Below are 16,788 nucleotides of genomic sequence, written 5' to 3' on the forward strand. Positions count from 1 at the left end.
AATGGCATTAGCAAGTTGATTTTGTAGGTGATCAAGCAGGAGGGCCATGACTGTTTTGTGATGCTCAGAGCATCCCTTTGTAGTAGAATCTGACAATACTGTAATGAAAAACATCCGTACAGGTTGTTTATGAGACATCTTCATAAAATATTCTTTGAGAAGCTAAGAAAGAAAACTGGGATTAATAACTTCTGCAAAGAATTATAGCTTGAACAGAGTACTGAAGTGAGATGACTAATAAAAGTAGCAGCAGCATTATTATTATTATTATTATTATTATTATTATTATTACTATTAATAGCCACCCATTTGACTGAGTTGCCTCAGCCACTCTGGACGGCTCCCAACAAAATATTAAAAACACAATTAAAAAAAAACCATCAAAGGTACACCCAAACACATCTGTTTGCTGAAATCTTTATGAGGGTTTTCTGCCTGGAGTAATCTTACTAAATAGTTTGAATATATTTGAAAGTAGTGCTTTGAAAACGAGTGAGCCAATCCATAAGCCAGCTGCCTCAAGGTCATCCAGTGACCTCATAGCTGAGTGGGGAATTTGAATCTGGCTCTTCCTGCTCCTTAGCAGACAGTACACAACACTGGCTCTCGGGTTAACACCACAGCAGATCCTGCCCACTTACGTATTCTGCCCAGTTACGTCTCTAATCACACAGAGCAGGTGGAGCTTAGATTTCTCACCAGTTAGCTGTTCTGTGACAGATACTCCGCAGTGTCATTTGAATCTAGGGTCAAGAAATAAGGCAGAATTTTACTGTGTCCTGAACAACCATCTTCCAGAAAGCAGACCTCCAAGGAGCCTGTGGTCATGGCTGGTGGGGCAGATGCTTTCTAAACTTTTTGATGAAAAAACAGCCTTGTCAGCAATCAGCACCACAGGGAACGTAAGAAACATATGTGGTGAAAAATTAAAACCTCATTTGGACAAAGAAATTGCTTCTTTGATGTTGGCAAGAGAATAAAACTGGGAACATACACTTTCCCCCTTAAGTGTAAAGATAAACACGTTCAGGAGCATACAGCTGGTCAGAATTTGGAGTTCAACTTGGCAACCAGCCAGCCAGTCAGTCCGTGGAATGTGGAGCCATTTTCTCACAGAGATGAACTACAAAAAGCATCTGAGATGCTTGACTCTGTATTTTTTAAAAAAACTTTTTTGGCAGTTCCATAACAAAGTCTGTCCTTGAGGATTAGAATAGAAGATTGGAGTAGAGAGACAGTGTTCTAATGAAACATGCCTGTGAAACATGTGGTATGAGTCTCTACTGATAAGAGAAATGAATGCAGACAACAATAAGTGAATCTGCATAAACATAATTGGCTGAGATTCTCATCATTCTCTCCCCCCCCCCATCCCACCAAGTTCAGTGTCCTCATGATTGGAGAGAAACACAGGAATTGTATTTCCTTATCAAAAAAAGTTTGGGGAAAATGTTGTAGAATGTGTGTGCGCGCCTTTAAAAAGGACTTGTGGAACAGGATTTGCATGCTGTCTGTGAACACAGAAAACATATTTCATAGAATCATAGAATCATAGAGTTGGAATAGACCACAAGGGCCATCGAGTCCAACCCCCTGCCAAGCAGGAAACACCATCAGAGCACTCCTGACATATGGTTGTCAAGCCTCTGCTTAAAGACCTCCAAAGAAGGAGACTCCACCACACTCCTTGGCAGCAAATTCCACTGTCGAACCACTCTTACTGTCAGGAAGTTCTTCCTAATGTTTAGGTGGAATCTTCTTTCTTGTAGTTTGGATCCATTGCTCCATGTCCGCTTCTCTGGAGCAGCAGAAAAAAACCTTTCTCCCTCCTCTATATGACATCCTTTTATATATTTGAACATGGCTATCATATCACCCCTTAACCTCCTCTTCTCCAGGCTAAACATGCCCAGCTCCCTTAGCCGTTCCTCATAAGGCATCGTTTCCAGGCCTTTGACCATTTTGGTTGCCCTCCTCTGGACACGTTCCAGTTTGTCAGTGTCCTTCTTGAACTGTGGTGCCCAGAACTGGACACAGTACTCCAGGTGAGGTCTGACCAGAGCAGAATACAGTGGCACTATTACTTCCCTTGATCTAGATGCTATACTCCTATTGATGCAGCCCAGAATTGCATTGGCTTTTTTAGCTGCCGCGTCACACTGTTGGCTCATGTCAAGTTTGTGGTCAACCAAGACTCCTAGATCCTTTTCACATGTACTGCTCTCAAGCCAGGTGTCACCCATCTTGTATTTGTGCCTCTCATTTTTTTTGCCCAAGTGCAATACTTTACATTTCTCCCTGTTAAAGTTCATCTCGTTTGTTTTGGCCCAGTTCTCTAATCTGTCAAGGTCGTTTTGAAGTGTGATCCTGTCCTCTGGGGTGTTAGCCACCCCTCCCAGTTTGGTGTCATCTGCAAATTTGATCAGGATGCCCTTGAGTCCATTATCCAAGTCATTGATAAAGATGTTGAATAAGATGTTGAATAAAGATGTTGAATAATTTGTGACATTTCAGTTTTGTTGTTTTGACATTTATTTGAATGTCTACTGTTCTTCAACCCAAATAACTCTTTAAACCAAACCAGTATAAATATTACATTCTAGGACACACAGCTTGCAAAGTATTTACCACATTGCCAACATCAGGGCTTCCTTATAACAGATCTGGTGGTTGCAGTCTCTGTTCACTTGAATGACTCTGTCTTAAATACCACATTAATCACTCAAGATTTCATTATAGCCACATTCCAAGTTTTAGGGGGGGAAATGATTATTTATCCCATAGCTCCCTCCCTCTCTCACAGTCTCTCATAAATAAAGAGTAGCCAAGAGCTGTTTTAATATGATTTACTGTAATGCCTTCTTCACTCATTTGCTACAGATGTGACAAAAGTACAGTGGTGCCTCGCAAGACAAAATTAATTCGTTCCGCATGTCTTTTCGTCTTGCGGGTTTTTCGTCTTGCGAAGCATGGTTTCCCATAGGAATGCATTGAAAATCAATCAATGCGTTCCTATGGAAACCGCCTTCAGACCAGGTCCGGGGACAGTCTGTCCCCCGACCTCTTCTGAAGGCCGGCGGGGGGGGGGGGCGAAAGTCTTTGCTTCCCCCCGCCTGCCTTCCCGGGACAGCGGATGAATTCTCCGCTGTCCCAGGGTGATTTAAAAGCCCCCGGGAAGGCAGGCAGGGGGGACAAAGACTTTTGCCCCCCGCCAGCCTTCAGAAGAGGTCCAGAGGGCTCTCCAAGCTGCGGATAGCAGCCTGCTGCCCCGCGCGAGGGGCGCTCTTAAGCAGAGCGCTCCTCGCGCGGGGCAGACATTCGCAGCTTGGGGAGCCCTGAAGGACTTCCCCTGCAGGGCTCCCCAAGCGGCGAATGTCTGCCCTCGCGCGGGGCAGCAGGCTGCTATCCGCAGCCTAGGCGGGAACTCTTCTGAAGGCTGGCGGGGGAGAAGGGCTTTTCTTCCCACCGCCAGCCTTCAGAACAGCCTTCTGAATGTTGGCGGTGGGGAGGAAAAACCCTCCTCCCACCGCAAGCCCCGGGAACAGAGGAGAAGCCCTTTGCGCCTTGTCCTCTGTTCCCGGACCTCCCACCCAAGCCTTAGGACAGGTCCGGGAACAGAGGAGAAGGCGCGCTGCGCTTCCCCGCTGTCCCCGGAGATTTCCCTATGGGCTTTCGTCTTGCGAAGCAAGCCCATAGGGAAATTCGTCTTGCGAAGCCGCTAAAAAAATCGGAAAACCCTTTCGTCTTGCGGGTTTTTCGTTTAGCGAGGCATTCGTCTTGCGGGGCACCACTGTACATGGTCACAGTCTTAAGTATTCATGACAGAACAATGCTGAAGGCATCTGATGACATGGAGATAATATGGAGTTTTAAAATTCCAAAGCTCCTTTTTAATATTGTGGTTCTCCTGGCTTGTTAGGTTATAAGGGAGTCATTTGTTTTTGTCAGCAACTGATTTCCCAGATGGCCTAGGCCCATCCCCAGATTTGCACAGTCCTGTCTGCTCTGCAGATCCCATCTTGCACAGAAGGTTGGAGTAGTCACCCACCAAGGTCCCTTGCAACGCACCCACTGCGGTATCCATTCCATTCCCCTGGAATGGAAGATGGTAGCCCTTCTTCCCTTAAATTTAATTCTGTTGTCTAAGAAGGTGGCATGGCTGCTTCCTTCCTTCCTGTCAAACATGGCTTCTTCCTACAGAAAGAGAGATGTGTGAATATAACGTGAAAATCATTCAATGTTTTGTGTGCTTTTTAGGTGATGGCCGAGGTGACATCTGCAAAGATGACTTTGACAATGACAAAGTCCCAGATATTTTTGATGTTTGCCCTGAAAATGATGCCATTAGTGAAACTGATTTCAGAAAGTTCCAGATGGTCCCATTGGATCCTAAAGGAACAGCTCAGATTGACCCAAATTGGGTTATTCGACATCAGGGCAAAGAACTGGTACAGACGGCTAACTCAGATCCTGGCATAGCTGTAGGTGAGTATGATTCAAATTAATCAATTGATTAATTGATGATATGAACAGAATTACACCAAGAGGACATAGTTCAGTGTTTCACAAGGGCTTCCATGACCCCAGTAGCTTTTTGGACTTTGTTTTCTTGAAACAGACCCTCATAGCATATTATGAGGCAGTTTATATGTTCAGTTTAAGAATCTCTTTCTAAACTTAACATTCTGAAATGGATTTGGAAAAGTTGGAAGCACAGATAACGTCTGAGGAATGTTTGGCAATAATAAAAAGCTGCCTAATAACAAGTTAGCATTCATAGATGATTTACATTGGAGTGTGTGTGTGTGTGTGTATGACTGGATGGAATGTATTAATCTTTCTGCATCAGGCTGTAGGACATAACCCATAATATTGCTCTTGCATGTGGTATACAGGCATTTCAAAAGCATTCTGTAATTGTCACTTTTTTCTTTTTAAATATTTTGAAGTTTTGTTTTTCATGGCTGTAGAACTGAACTGAAAAATGTGAAGGTCCTTCCTATATCAAGGTCCATATGTGCATCAATAAATATGCCTATTTAAAAATGATTTCATTATAAAGCAAGTATGAAGTAACAGAAAGGGTAGTAATTGATAAAGCCTAGAAAAAGAACTGATAATATGATTGGAGAAAGAAGAGGTGAACCAAATCAAATAGCATCAAAATAGAAAGTAATGGCAAGTGCCTGAGACTAAATGTCTAGCTTGTTTCTGCCCAAATTCTCAGCAAGCTGCAATCCCTTTGGGAACTGAACACCTACCGTACATTTTCTACCCTGCTCCAGGTTATGATGAGTTCAGTTCTGTTGACTTCAGTGGTACATTCTATGTCAACACAGACCGGGATGATGACTATGCTGGGTTTGTCTTTGGCTACCAGTCCAGCAGTCGCTTCTATGTCCTGATGTGGAAACAAATTTCCCAGACATATTGGGAGGACAAGCCCACCAGAGCTTATGGTTACTCAGGGGTATCACTTAAAGTAGTGAACTCTACAACTGGCACTGGCGAACATTTGAGAAATGCCCTTTGGCATACAGGAAACACACCTGGACAGGTAAGAGGTATATGAGTCACATTCAGCTAAGTGTTCTTCGAATTGTCCCCTTCTCATATACCATCATGACATAGCATTGGAAACCATTGTTTTGGTCCTATCTTTCATTATAATGATCAATCAATGGCCAAGTTTTTATTTCATTCTATTTCTTTTTAATTGGATATTGTCTTGGAAACTTTTGGCCGGGATTAAACTGCCCCACTCAAGAAGCCTCCACCTCCAGGTTTCACTTCAATAGTGACCCTGTGTCCAATTATTTTCTCCCGTATTAGTAAATTGTTGTCCCTTGCTCTTTGCAGGAGAAAGTACAGTTTGGTACCTTGGATCACGAACGCCTTGCAAGTCTAATGTTTTGGGTCCCAAACACCGCAAACCTGGAAATGAGTGTTCCAGTTTACGATCGTTTTTTGGAACCCAAACGTCCCAGGTGGCTTCCGCGGCTTCTTATTGGCTGCAGGAGTTTCCTGCAGCCAATCGGAAGCTGTGCTTCAGTTTCCGAACGTTTTGGAAGCTGAACGGACTTCCGGAATGGATTCCGTTTGACTTCTGAGGTAACACTGTACAGCGCTTGGGAATACTTTTGCCAAATGGGTTTTTTACATCCAACCCTGAGCAGCCCAGGGATCCCTTTGTGTAGAAAGACAGTGCACCCTTTACAGCTACCCAAAATATGCAACACTCCCTCTGCTCCCTGTCTAATCACAACAGCATTTATCTGGGAAAGCTGCAGAATGAACATCTCATATTAACTGACCAAACTGGAGGGGGGCATAGAAACTATGGCAGCGCATTTAAAATGTGGGTTGTGGTTTCTATCTAAAAGACAGAGTTTATAGGAATTGGATTTGCCCCACTTGTTAATGCAAATCACTCACTGAAGTGTTGTTGTTTTTTAACTTCTTCCACAGGTGCGCACCTTGTGGCACGACCCCAAGAATATCGGCTGGAAAGATTACACCGCTTACAGGTGGCATTTGGTCCACAGGCCTAAGACGGGATTAATAAAGTATGACATTTCTTGTAATACACTGTATTGCTTTTCCATCTGATCATAAATGAGGTTTTATTTAGTGGTTTGTAACCAAATTCCAGCACTGTCACTTCATTTATGGCAGACTTTCGGCACTGGAAGATTTGGGAGTGTTCCCCAGCTTTCCACACCATCAGATGTGTTCAATTTCCTTCGAATGGCTCATATAAACACAGCCATTATTAGATAAAAAAAATGATAACTCCAAATTTTTGGACTGTTTTTCTGTACTAATCTGAATTTTTGAAAAAAGAAAAGAAAAATGTCAAAACAAAGCTAAAATGAAGATTGGAAGAACTGATTTCCCCCTTCTTAGAACTAAAGGGAATTGAGATTAAGGCAACTCTAAATATTTTCGTAGACTTGTGATGTTAGCTCTGATTTGTCCATCTGAAGCCAGTCTTAGCTTAAATGCAGACATGCAGACATTTATTCACACAAATTATTTCAGTGAAATACCCCCATTCTCACATGTTTTTTTCATGATAAAATGCCTGCAGTGTCAGGACTCCCATGCAAATGTGACATTGTGTGAGAATGGTGCAGGCAATATGCCTATTCAGTAAATAAAACAGACATTCTTGTCATTGGTAAACTCAGTCACATGGGTCCTTTAGGCAAATTCAAGTTTTTAAGAAATAGTATATAGTTTGGGCCTTTGTGGTTTACAATATAAAAGCACAAAAATATATAACATAGTAACAAACAACCACTATAGCGCACCCCCCCCCCCCCCGTTTAAAAGGCCATGTATTGTTTAATTAGCCAAAGGACTGGGAGAAGAGGAATGTTTTCCCTGGCATCTGTACATGTAGGGAGCTTTTTATATGGGGGGGGGCATTCAAACAGGTAATTGTCTCATTTCCCACTAGAGAGCACTTGAGGGAGGGCTTTCTTATGCTATATATATAATGTGCCCAATAAGCACATTTGCCCGGCAGTGCTGTAGCCCATAGATTGAAGCAAAATACTGGGCAAATTTTCTCTCTGCAATGGTCTCATCATAGGAAAAAGCTGTCCCATGAGCTCTTGCTGCAGAGAGGAGGGGAAGTCTATATAAGGCTGCTTCCCCTGGAGCACAGAGCCATTTTGCTTTGAGAGCTTCCTGCCCGCACACCCTTTGGTTAGAACCTTCACTGAGCAATTTTGGGTCACTGGTTGACAGGGCTGGAAATTAATTCCTCCCACCCTCTCAACCTGATTGGCACTTGGTTAGGTTTTTTCCCACCTTTCCCTCAGTGAAATTATGGCTTCCTTGTTAGGTGGAAGAACTTTGTTTGAGTGTGGAAATGGCATTGGTCAGGATCAACATAGTATATGGGGGCCCCCATAAGGGGCCTGTGGGGAGGATTGACCACAGCAAACCTAAGTGTGGGTTTGGTATCTGCCTGGTTGGAATCTGCACCCTGGTCCCTCAGTGAGACCTTGCTTGCTTGACTTGCACCATGGCAAGGTTCAACCCTGGCCAACTCCCATGGTACAGGTTTGCAGTGATCCAAACCCAGTGGATCCATTCCATCAACATGGGGCTTGTGGAATGATGAAGGGGTCGTGGGACCCAGTGCCATGCCAACTCTTTGCCCTGCCTGCTGTTGTCAGTTAAAGATTTGGCCTGATTTTATCCCATCGCCATTGTACAGTCCGGTTGTTTTGCTGCTCTCATGGGTCACATAATGTCCCCACCTGGGCAACCACATAAAAGATAATTATGGCTCTGGTTAAATATCTTGGCACCTTAAAAGAACCTGTAGGGCACATATGGGTGGCTGTTAGCTATTGCGGTCTGCAGTTGAAGATGGGAACCTAGGTAGATTGGTCTAGCCCAATAAAGTGGTACCTTGGGTTAAGTACTTGGGTTAAGTACTGGAGGTCCGTTCTTAACCTGAAACTGTTCTTAACCTGAAGCCCCACTTTAGCTAATGGGGCTTCCCACTGCTGCCACGCCGCCAGAGCACGATTTCTGTTCTGATCCTGAAGCAAAGTTCTTAACCCGAGGTACTATTTCTGGGTTAGAGGAGTCTGTAACCTGAAGTGTATGTAACCTGAAGCGTATGTGACCTGAAGTGTATGTAACTTGAAGTGTATGTAACCCGAGGTACCACTGTACAGCTGTTGTAGTTCTGGATGAATATGTAGCCATACAGCACACCAGCCTACTTCCTGGATTTAGCTATATTGTTTGAGGATATAAGAGAAGATTTCTCAACTGGTTGTAAGATATAACTTATTGGGCATATAACCGCATAAGGACACAGCAGAAACTCAACTTCTCCAGGTTATAGCTGGATCATCATTCACACACAGCAAGGCTTCCATCTGTTCTTGGCACCGCTGAACAGTTGCTTATCCAGAACCTTTAAACTCGTAACATTTGTTAATTCATGTAGGTTTTTGCACTCTAATTTGACTCTTAAGAATAATTGAGCATTTTTCAGAAGTCAGATGCACACCAGATGCGTTCTGATGTGCATCCAATCTCCATGAGTCACACAGCACCCAGAATACACAAGTATGGACAACCAGTTCCCAGGAAAATTTGTCATCCCTTTGACCTTTTGGAGTTAGTGAAACTTAAGTTAATCATGGCTGAGTTTTAATGTGGCTCAAGCATGGTAACATTCTCTGGGTTGGTGTTAAAATCTGTCGTGGTGTAACCATTCTCTGGCAGGAATATATATATATATTTCTGTGAGTTTCTCTCACATTCAATTAGCCCTCCTTTGACAGCTATATTTTCCCATGCTCCCACATCTAGAAAGCAGTGCCACAAACAAATCCTAATAATTATGTTCTCAGCAAAACCTAGGGCTTTGAAATAGAACACGTATACCACTTATTTCATTGCATAAGCCAACCATTAACTGTCTGAGGTTAGCGGGAATGTTTCTTTATGAAAACAGGCTAATGTATTATGGAATATTTAGCAATTTCCGCTGAAATGCACAATAACATCAGCTGTCAGAGATCGCACAGTGCACAATGTGACCTCAAGACTATAGAGTTGTTTCTTCAACTTGTGTTCATGACAACAACAACAACAACAACAATGTTGGAAGCCACTCTGAGCAGCTTCCAACAGAATATGCATCTTACCCCTCCTCAGTATAGATTCACTTCATTGGACTTGGCTGGCCTAAATCAGAACTGGGAAATCTTTTTTCAGATGTGTCCATAAAACTACTTCTGTGAGGAGTGTTTGAGCAGACTGTGCGTTAGATAGGTAGAAGTTGTAGACAAACCTGGGTGTGAATCTGATGTCACTTTGTTTTTCTTATAAGAGCTTTTACTGCCACTAGAAAGAAAGTGTATCATTTCAAGAATGGTGTCTAATCTAGACTTTGTTCCCCTTTCAAAGGGTTTTAGTGTACGAAGGAAAGCAGGTCATGGCAGACTCTGGACCAATCTATGACAAAACCTATGCTGGTGGGCGATTAGGTCTTTTTGTCTTTTCACAAGAGATGGTATACTTCTCTGACCTCAAGTATGAATGCAAAGGTAAGTTAATGCATTCATCATCATAATGGTAATAACTACTTTAGTGTTTGCAGGGGGTTGCAGACTTTTTCAATGGGAGGGACCATGGACCTGATCCAGCAGGGTTTTAGGCTTTTATGGCTCATTCAAACTTGCAGGTCATCCGATTTTGCAGTATCAAGTGTTGGCCATGTATTTGTGAAGCAACCCTCTGAGTGCCTTTGATTCCTTTTATTAAACAATCTTATATATATGAATCTACATTATGAATGAAAATGGATTCAGTGGGACAGCTTTCTTAATAGCAAATGTGTATAGCAATTAATAGCAATTGTGTGTATCCAGCTTGAGGCGAGAGCAAGCATAATCAGTGCTTTTTTTCCCCTTAAAAAATGTTTAGGGGTACTATCATTTTCCTACTCATATTGAAATACTGCCCCTCAATGAGGCCAAACTTAGACTTACAAAATGTTTAGGGGTATGCGTACCCCTGCGTCCCTCTCTTCCGAAAAAAGCATTGAGCATAATTAATTGTCATAATCAGAGCCAGATTCCATGCAATAGGCAACCTGACTTCATGTGCCGCTCCTCATATGTGATGTTCCCCCCCCCAAGCAAATATGACCTATGACATAAGGCTAAGCATTTTCCCTGACCATCAATTAACTTAGGCATCCTCAACCTTTTCAGACCCAGGACCCACCTTTAACCCAAATATGCATTTGGGCACCAATTTCTGAATCGTTTACCCAATACTTGCATGGTGGTAGTGCTCTTGTCGTGATCACCTTGGGTCCGTCTGCGACCCAAGACCAGAGAATCAACCATATATTCTGTAGCTAGCAATATAGTCCAAAGGACTGGAGTAACACAAGTAGCAAGAGACAATGTAGTGGTGCGAGTAGAGTCTCAAACTTGGGAGACCTGGGTTCAAATTTCAGTACAGTCATTAATTTGGGTGACCCTGGGGCAAGTCACTATCTCTTAGCTCAACTTACATCACAGTGTTGTTGTAAGAATAATGAGTCAATACTGTGCAGGCCGCTCTGCATTCCTTGACAGAAGGGCAAGATGCAAATGGGATAAATAACAGCCCATTGGAACCCATTGGTTTTTACCTGATTTTTACTGTGCATATTTATTGCATTATAAAGTTTGCTTTTTGAAAGATGGGATTTAAATGTCCAAACACAAGTAACTCCCCCCCCCCATGTTTACTGCAATGCAATCCAAATGTGGGAATTGTACTTAGCAATTGCTTCTTTCTGTTGCAGATGTCTGAGGTAAAGCTGCTGCAAAACCAGCAAAGTACTGTAGATGCCGTTCAACTAGACACCTCTGTTCATCCTGGTACTCCAAATCCCTCACTTATTTTTCAACTCTGGCATGTTCCCCAGACCTTGTGCCTCCCTTCAGCCAGGAGAGATCCCTCCGATTCTACACCCCAGTGCCTTCTAAGAGCTTGGACTGACAGGGCCTAAATGTGACCATCAAACCCACCATGGAAGCAAAAACTGATTGACGTATAGAGTGAAAACTTGGCAGACACATTTATTCAGTCATTTGTTTAGGGTTGTTGTTGTTGTTTTTAAAATGACGTTTACATATAAAGTGTAAAAGTGTAATTACTTAATGTATTTATATGGATATAGATATGGAAGAATGTGAGGGGGGTATTCTTACATCAAGAGGGAGGAAGTGGTTGTAAGAAAGACCACTTCTTCAGGCCACATTACTTGCTCAGATCAGGGCTGGGCCTTGGTGACACAAAATCTGGGAGATATAGTTCATCAAAACTGAGAAGGACCAAACCGTAAATATCCTACTCATTTAAGAAGCCATGGAAAACTAAGGCAACGGCCACCCCAGAAGATGGCTCCACAAACTTCAAATGTTACTAATCTTCTAACAGCTTTTTAGGTAAGCCACTTGCTTGAAGTTTAAAATAATGCTTCTCTTCTAATGACAAATACTAGCACGTGAGCAGGCTGCAGAGAGAACGACGACAGCTTAACATCCAATGGGGCTCTTTAGATCTTGTATCCAATTCTGTTTTAAAGAAGTGAATTTGGAATTATTCTCCTGGGGGCATACAAATTAAAATGCCAGTTATTTCAGGGTTGTTCATTCAAAGTATGTGGATATCAGGGAATCTTGATACCTCATGAGAAGGAGCTGGCAGGCATCTAGTATCCTACTCACATATAATTTTGTGGGGAGTGGAGCAGGGCAGCTGCATCAACAACCCAACATTATTAAATGTTTATTTTGCATATGTCTCCAAAGTAATACTTCTAGTGGAAGTGCTGCAGCTCAGAGGTAAAGTATGTGTGTTACATGCAAAAGATCCCAGGTTCATGCCCCAGAATCTTTGGGTAGGACATCTGAGTCACTGGTGAGCAACCTACCAGTGTAGACAATACGGATGTAGATGGACTAATGGTCTGATTTAGTACAAGGCATCTTCATATGCTACACTCTGGAGGAAACTGGCATTATATGAAGCTTAGCATCCTATACTCTGGAGCTGTTCTTGTGACTTTAGGACTGCCCTGTAATAAATTGGGGAGGGAGGTTGTGGATGTCAGCCAAAACTTGTAGATGCTCCTTTTTATAAAATGGGTTCAACTACTTGATGACCACTTTTCCATATGAATTCAGCCTTTGCCTCAAAGACACACTCAGCATATCATTGTATACCATGCAGTGTACTATGAAAGGTTGTGTTTAGAGAAAGGTTGTGTTTAGAGACATTTTATCCATGAGTGTGCATTGGGAGCCATGGAGATGCATGCTAGTAGTCACAGTCAGAGCAGACATTCTGAAATTAATAGACGGGCACAACTATTGTAGTGGGTCCACTCTGAGTAAAACTTAGTTGCTTATAACCCAGAGGGTGGGAAAGTAGAAAGTGTGGCTGTCATATAAAGCGTATAATCAGCCCTTTGAATTTTGTCTAGGAAGTTAAGCAGTGGTGAGAACTTAAATGTGCACTAATTGACCTGATGGACAGCAGCGTGCTTAAGGTGTCCCATGAAAATGGTTCCTGGCCAGGTGAAACCTTTTTCCTGACGCTGTCGCAGCAAGCACTTTGAAACCCCAAACTTTGATCTGGGTTTCTGATAAGGTGGCAATGCTACCATTAAGAATCTGGTAACATATTACGGTTCCAGTTATAAGGACGTCGGTGCTATTTATTTATTGCGATGCGCGGCTACGTTCTCCAGTAATTTATTTGAAAGCATGCCATAGAGCACATTAGCCATGGAAGAACTCACAGAAGAGATGACTACATAATGCCTTTAATGGTCCAACCGGTGAATATATGTTATATATGTAATTATATGTCACAATAATCTTAAATTGATCTGAAAATTGCCAAATAATTAAGTAGCCCTCGAGACCTTCTAAGTGGAACCTTGATATTTACTATTGCCCACCATTTTTGTATTATTATTTTTTACGTATGTCTGCTGTATATAGGACTTTTAAAGAAAAGAATGCTGAAGGTATGTCAGCCTTTATCCTAACCAGATACAACAGTTATTCCATTATACAATAGTATGCACATATTTAACACTCTTTTTTTGTTATTTTAAATTGAATGAACTTTGCCCATGAGGTAAACTTGCTGGTGTGGTTTTGTTCGTGGATGAGCATTACTAAGAGAAGAGAACAATGGCCTTGTTGCTGAGTCCTCTGTGCACTCTGCTGCATGTATCTCTCTGGATTGCAAAAGAAGAATCTAGAAACCTGCCCAATCAGCTGTTGGGCTGGAGTCAGGAGGACGCAGAATCCATTCTCTGTCACAAACAGCTGCCATGTCAGAATCCACATTAAGATATGTATTAAAGCCTGGCTGCTTGGTGAGGCTGGGGAATCATGTGCAAACTTTTGCAGCCAGCCAGGGATATGCATGTGGATGTCCCAAGAAGGACTGTGGCAAAAGAATTCAGCCACAGATGAGTACTTCCAGTCACACAATTGTCAAAGCGTCTTCATGGATGCAAAAGGATGCAATTCAAGCTCAGGGCTGTCCCTACCGCTGCATCAGAATGAATGTGACAGCTTCTGTAGCTGAGGCTTCTATATTAGCATCTCAGCTGCTGCACTCACAGCCAGGCTTGTTTTCAAACCAATTTCTAAATCGATTTTGATGTTATATACCTTTATCAAGAATCCAGTGCTTCTGGCTTTATTGCACATTCTTAGTTTTGCCATATTAACAACCTTTTTAAAAGGCCTCTTAATGAGATTTTTTTTTTTTAAAAAAAAAAGCTTGTTCAGAGTGTTTTTTTGCAATTCATATTTTTAGTATTTCTAAAAGTGTAGCCCCAAGTCCCAGAGAGAAGTGAGGGAAATTTCATTCATGTAATAATGCTTATTGTATCCTTCAAATAAAAAGAAGACATCAGCGATGGGACTAAGATGTTAATATTTTGATTGTACCATATTTGCCTATACTATGTAAATTATTTATGACTGTTTCCTTTTTCCTTTGTATGTGTGAATGTGTGTGTGTGAGAGAGAGAGAGAAAGAGAGAGAGAGAAAGAGAAAGAGAGAGAGAGAGAGAGAGAGAGAGAGAGAGAGAAAGAGAGAGAGAGAGAGAGAGATGGTGGGGAGGGGAGAAAGAATATATGTGGATAAGCACAAGATGCCAACAAGACTTAACATTCTGTTTTGCCAAAGACTGTAAATAACTATTTATTTGTTTGCACGGATAGAATTTCACCATTTAATGTCCCTCAGTTATTCAAATCTTCATTTTTATACATTTTAATAATAGACAATAAACTGTAAAAAGGTTTTATTCAAAGTGTTCTCTTTACTTTCACATAGCTTAATATATATACCACAACCAACCAAACCCAAGAAACCCCTCTTTTGGAATTCATTGTTGAAACCAAACATATGATCTTAAACAGCCAGAATTGGTAGCAATAGAATTCAGTTTGATCCTATTATATATCCAGTGAGGATTGACCAATGTCAGAATTATCCTCCCGTGGAACCCCAGGCATTTGGAAGCAACTTGTGCTGGAGACATTCGTGGTGGACAGTATTTCCTTTATTTATTTTTCAGTGCTCAGAAGATTAAGAGCTTTAGCTGTTTTTATCAGCATCTGCACAATGGATGGATTTCTTCCCTAGGCTCATCTTTTCTGAACAGATACCCAGAAGCTGGCATGGTGCCATAGAGCTGCCCTTCTGACACAGGCATTGCTGCCGCTAGCTGGGCTGTGGTAAGGTTCAGGATGCATGGGTGTACTGGCAGAATCAGGACAGCACTTTTGCTGGTATATTCACATAGTCTGACCCTGGTAAGCAGCAGTGATACTGGCGTCAGAATGGCAGCTCCACCCCACCACCCCACCCTCTCCTCTCTATGACTAAGGTTTGTTGTTCACAGTATGAAAACTGCTCTCATTTGTGCACGTTTATCAGAATCCATTTAGCTAGACCTAGAATCAAAGAATTGTAGAGTTGGAAGGGACCGTGAAGATCATCTGGTCCAAACCCCTGCCAGGCAGGAATAGGCAGCTGTCCATAAATGGGGATCGAACCTGCAGCCTTGTGGTTTTCAGTGCCATGCTCCAACCAACTTTGCTAACCTCACAATCCACTGCAGCAGGCACCCCCAAACTCGGCCCTCCAGCTGTTTTGGGACTACAACTCCCATCATCCCTAGCTAACAGGACCAGTGGTCAGGGATGATGGGAATTGTAGTCTCAAAACAGCTGGTGGGCTGAGGATGCCTGCACAACACTAAAGTCGATGCACTATCAGAAACTAAACTCAGCCCGACACAGAAAAATCTTACGCTTTTGAAACATATACAGTGGTACCTTGGGTTAAGTACTTAATTCGTTCTGGAGGTCCGTACTTAACCTGAAACTGTTCTTAACCTGAAGCACCACTTTAGCTAATGGGGCCTCCTGCTGCTGCCATGCCACCGGAGCACGATTTCTGTTCTCATCCTGAGGCAAAGTTCTTAACCCGAGGTACTATTTCTGGGTTAGCGGAGTCTGTAACCTGAAGCGTATGTAACCTGAAGCGTATGCAACCCAAGGTACCACTGTATTGGTTAGCCAGGATTTGGCTGCCACCCTGCAAAAATCCTCAAATCTAGATAAAGCAAAACAATTTCTCCATTGGCATAGGATAGGGAAATTCATGATTCTTGCCCCACTAAGCTGAGTTGAGTTATACCAAAGACTGAAGCAACTGCCTGGACCTCACTGGGCTTGGCCTCCCAGCAATCTCTGCACATGGGTGTGGAAAGAACTGGGAGGTAGACTTGTCCACAGGATTCCTTGTACCACAAAGCAAGTTGTTTTCTTTCAGAAACTTTGTTTCTGGCTCTACTGTAGAACCAATACTGCCATAGACCTGATCCTGAAAAGATTCAGCAGCCAATCTCACAGCTACAGTCATACCTCGGGTTAAATACGCTTCGAGTTGAGCGCGTTCGAGTTGCACTCCTCGGCAACCCGGAAGTAACGGAGCGCATTACTTCCAGGTTTCGCCGCTTGTGTATGCACAGACGCTCAAAATGACGTCATGCGCTTGCACAGAAGAGGCGAAAAGCGACGCGTGCGCAGATGTGCCGTCGCTAGTTATGTTTACCTCTAGATGCGAACGGGGCTCCGGAAGTACCACTGTACTTCTACCCGCACAGTCACACTTATAACTTCAATTCTAGGAGAGCACAAATGGCTAACA

General features: G+C 42.7%; 1 protein-coding gene across 1 annotated transcript in view; it reads left to right on the plus strand.

Moving 5' to 3' along the window:
* THBS2 (thrombospondin 2) overlaps positions 1-14,881 on the plus strand; it is a 48,247-nt gene extending 33,366 nt beyond the window's left edge. The window contains exons 18-22 of the mRNA XM_079971325.1: positions 4,258-4,485; positions 5,286-5,557; positions 6,469-6,566; positions 9,946-10,085; positions 11,339-14,881. Of these exons, the coding sequence (XP_079827451.1) occupies positions 4,258-4,485; positions 5,286-5,557; positions 6,469-6,566; positions 9,946-10,085; positions 11,339-11,346 (746 nt within the window). The 3' untranslated portion in view covers positions 11,347-14,881. The remainder of the gene's footprint in view (positions 1-4,257; positions 4,486-5,285; positions 5,558-6,468; positions 6,567-9,945; positions 10,086-11,338) is intronic.
* Positions 14,882-16,788: the final 1,907 nt, after the last annotated feature.

This window comes from Podarcis cretensis (genome assembly GCF_951804945.1).
Source record: "Podarcis cretensis genome assembly, chromosome: 3".
NCBI lineage: Eukaryota > Metazoa > Chordata > Lepidosauria > Squamata > Lacertidae > Podarcis > Podarcis cretensis.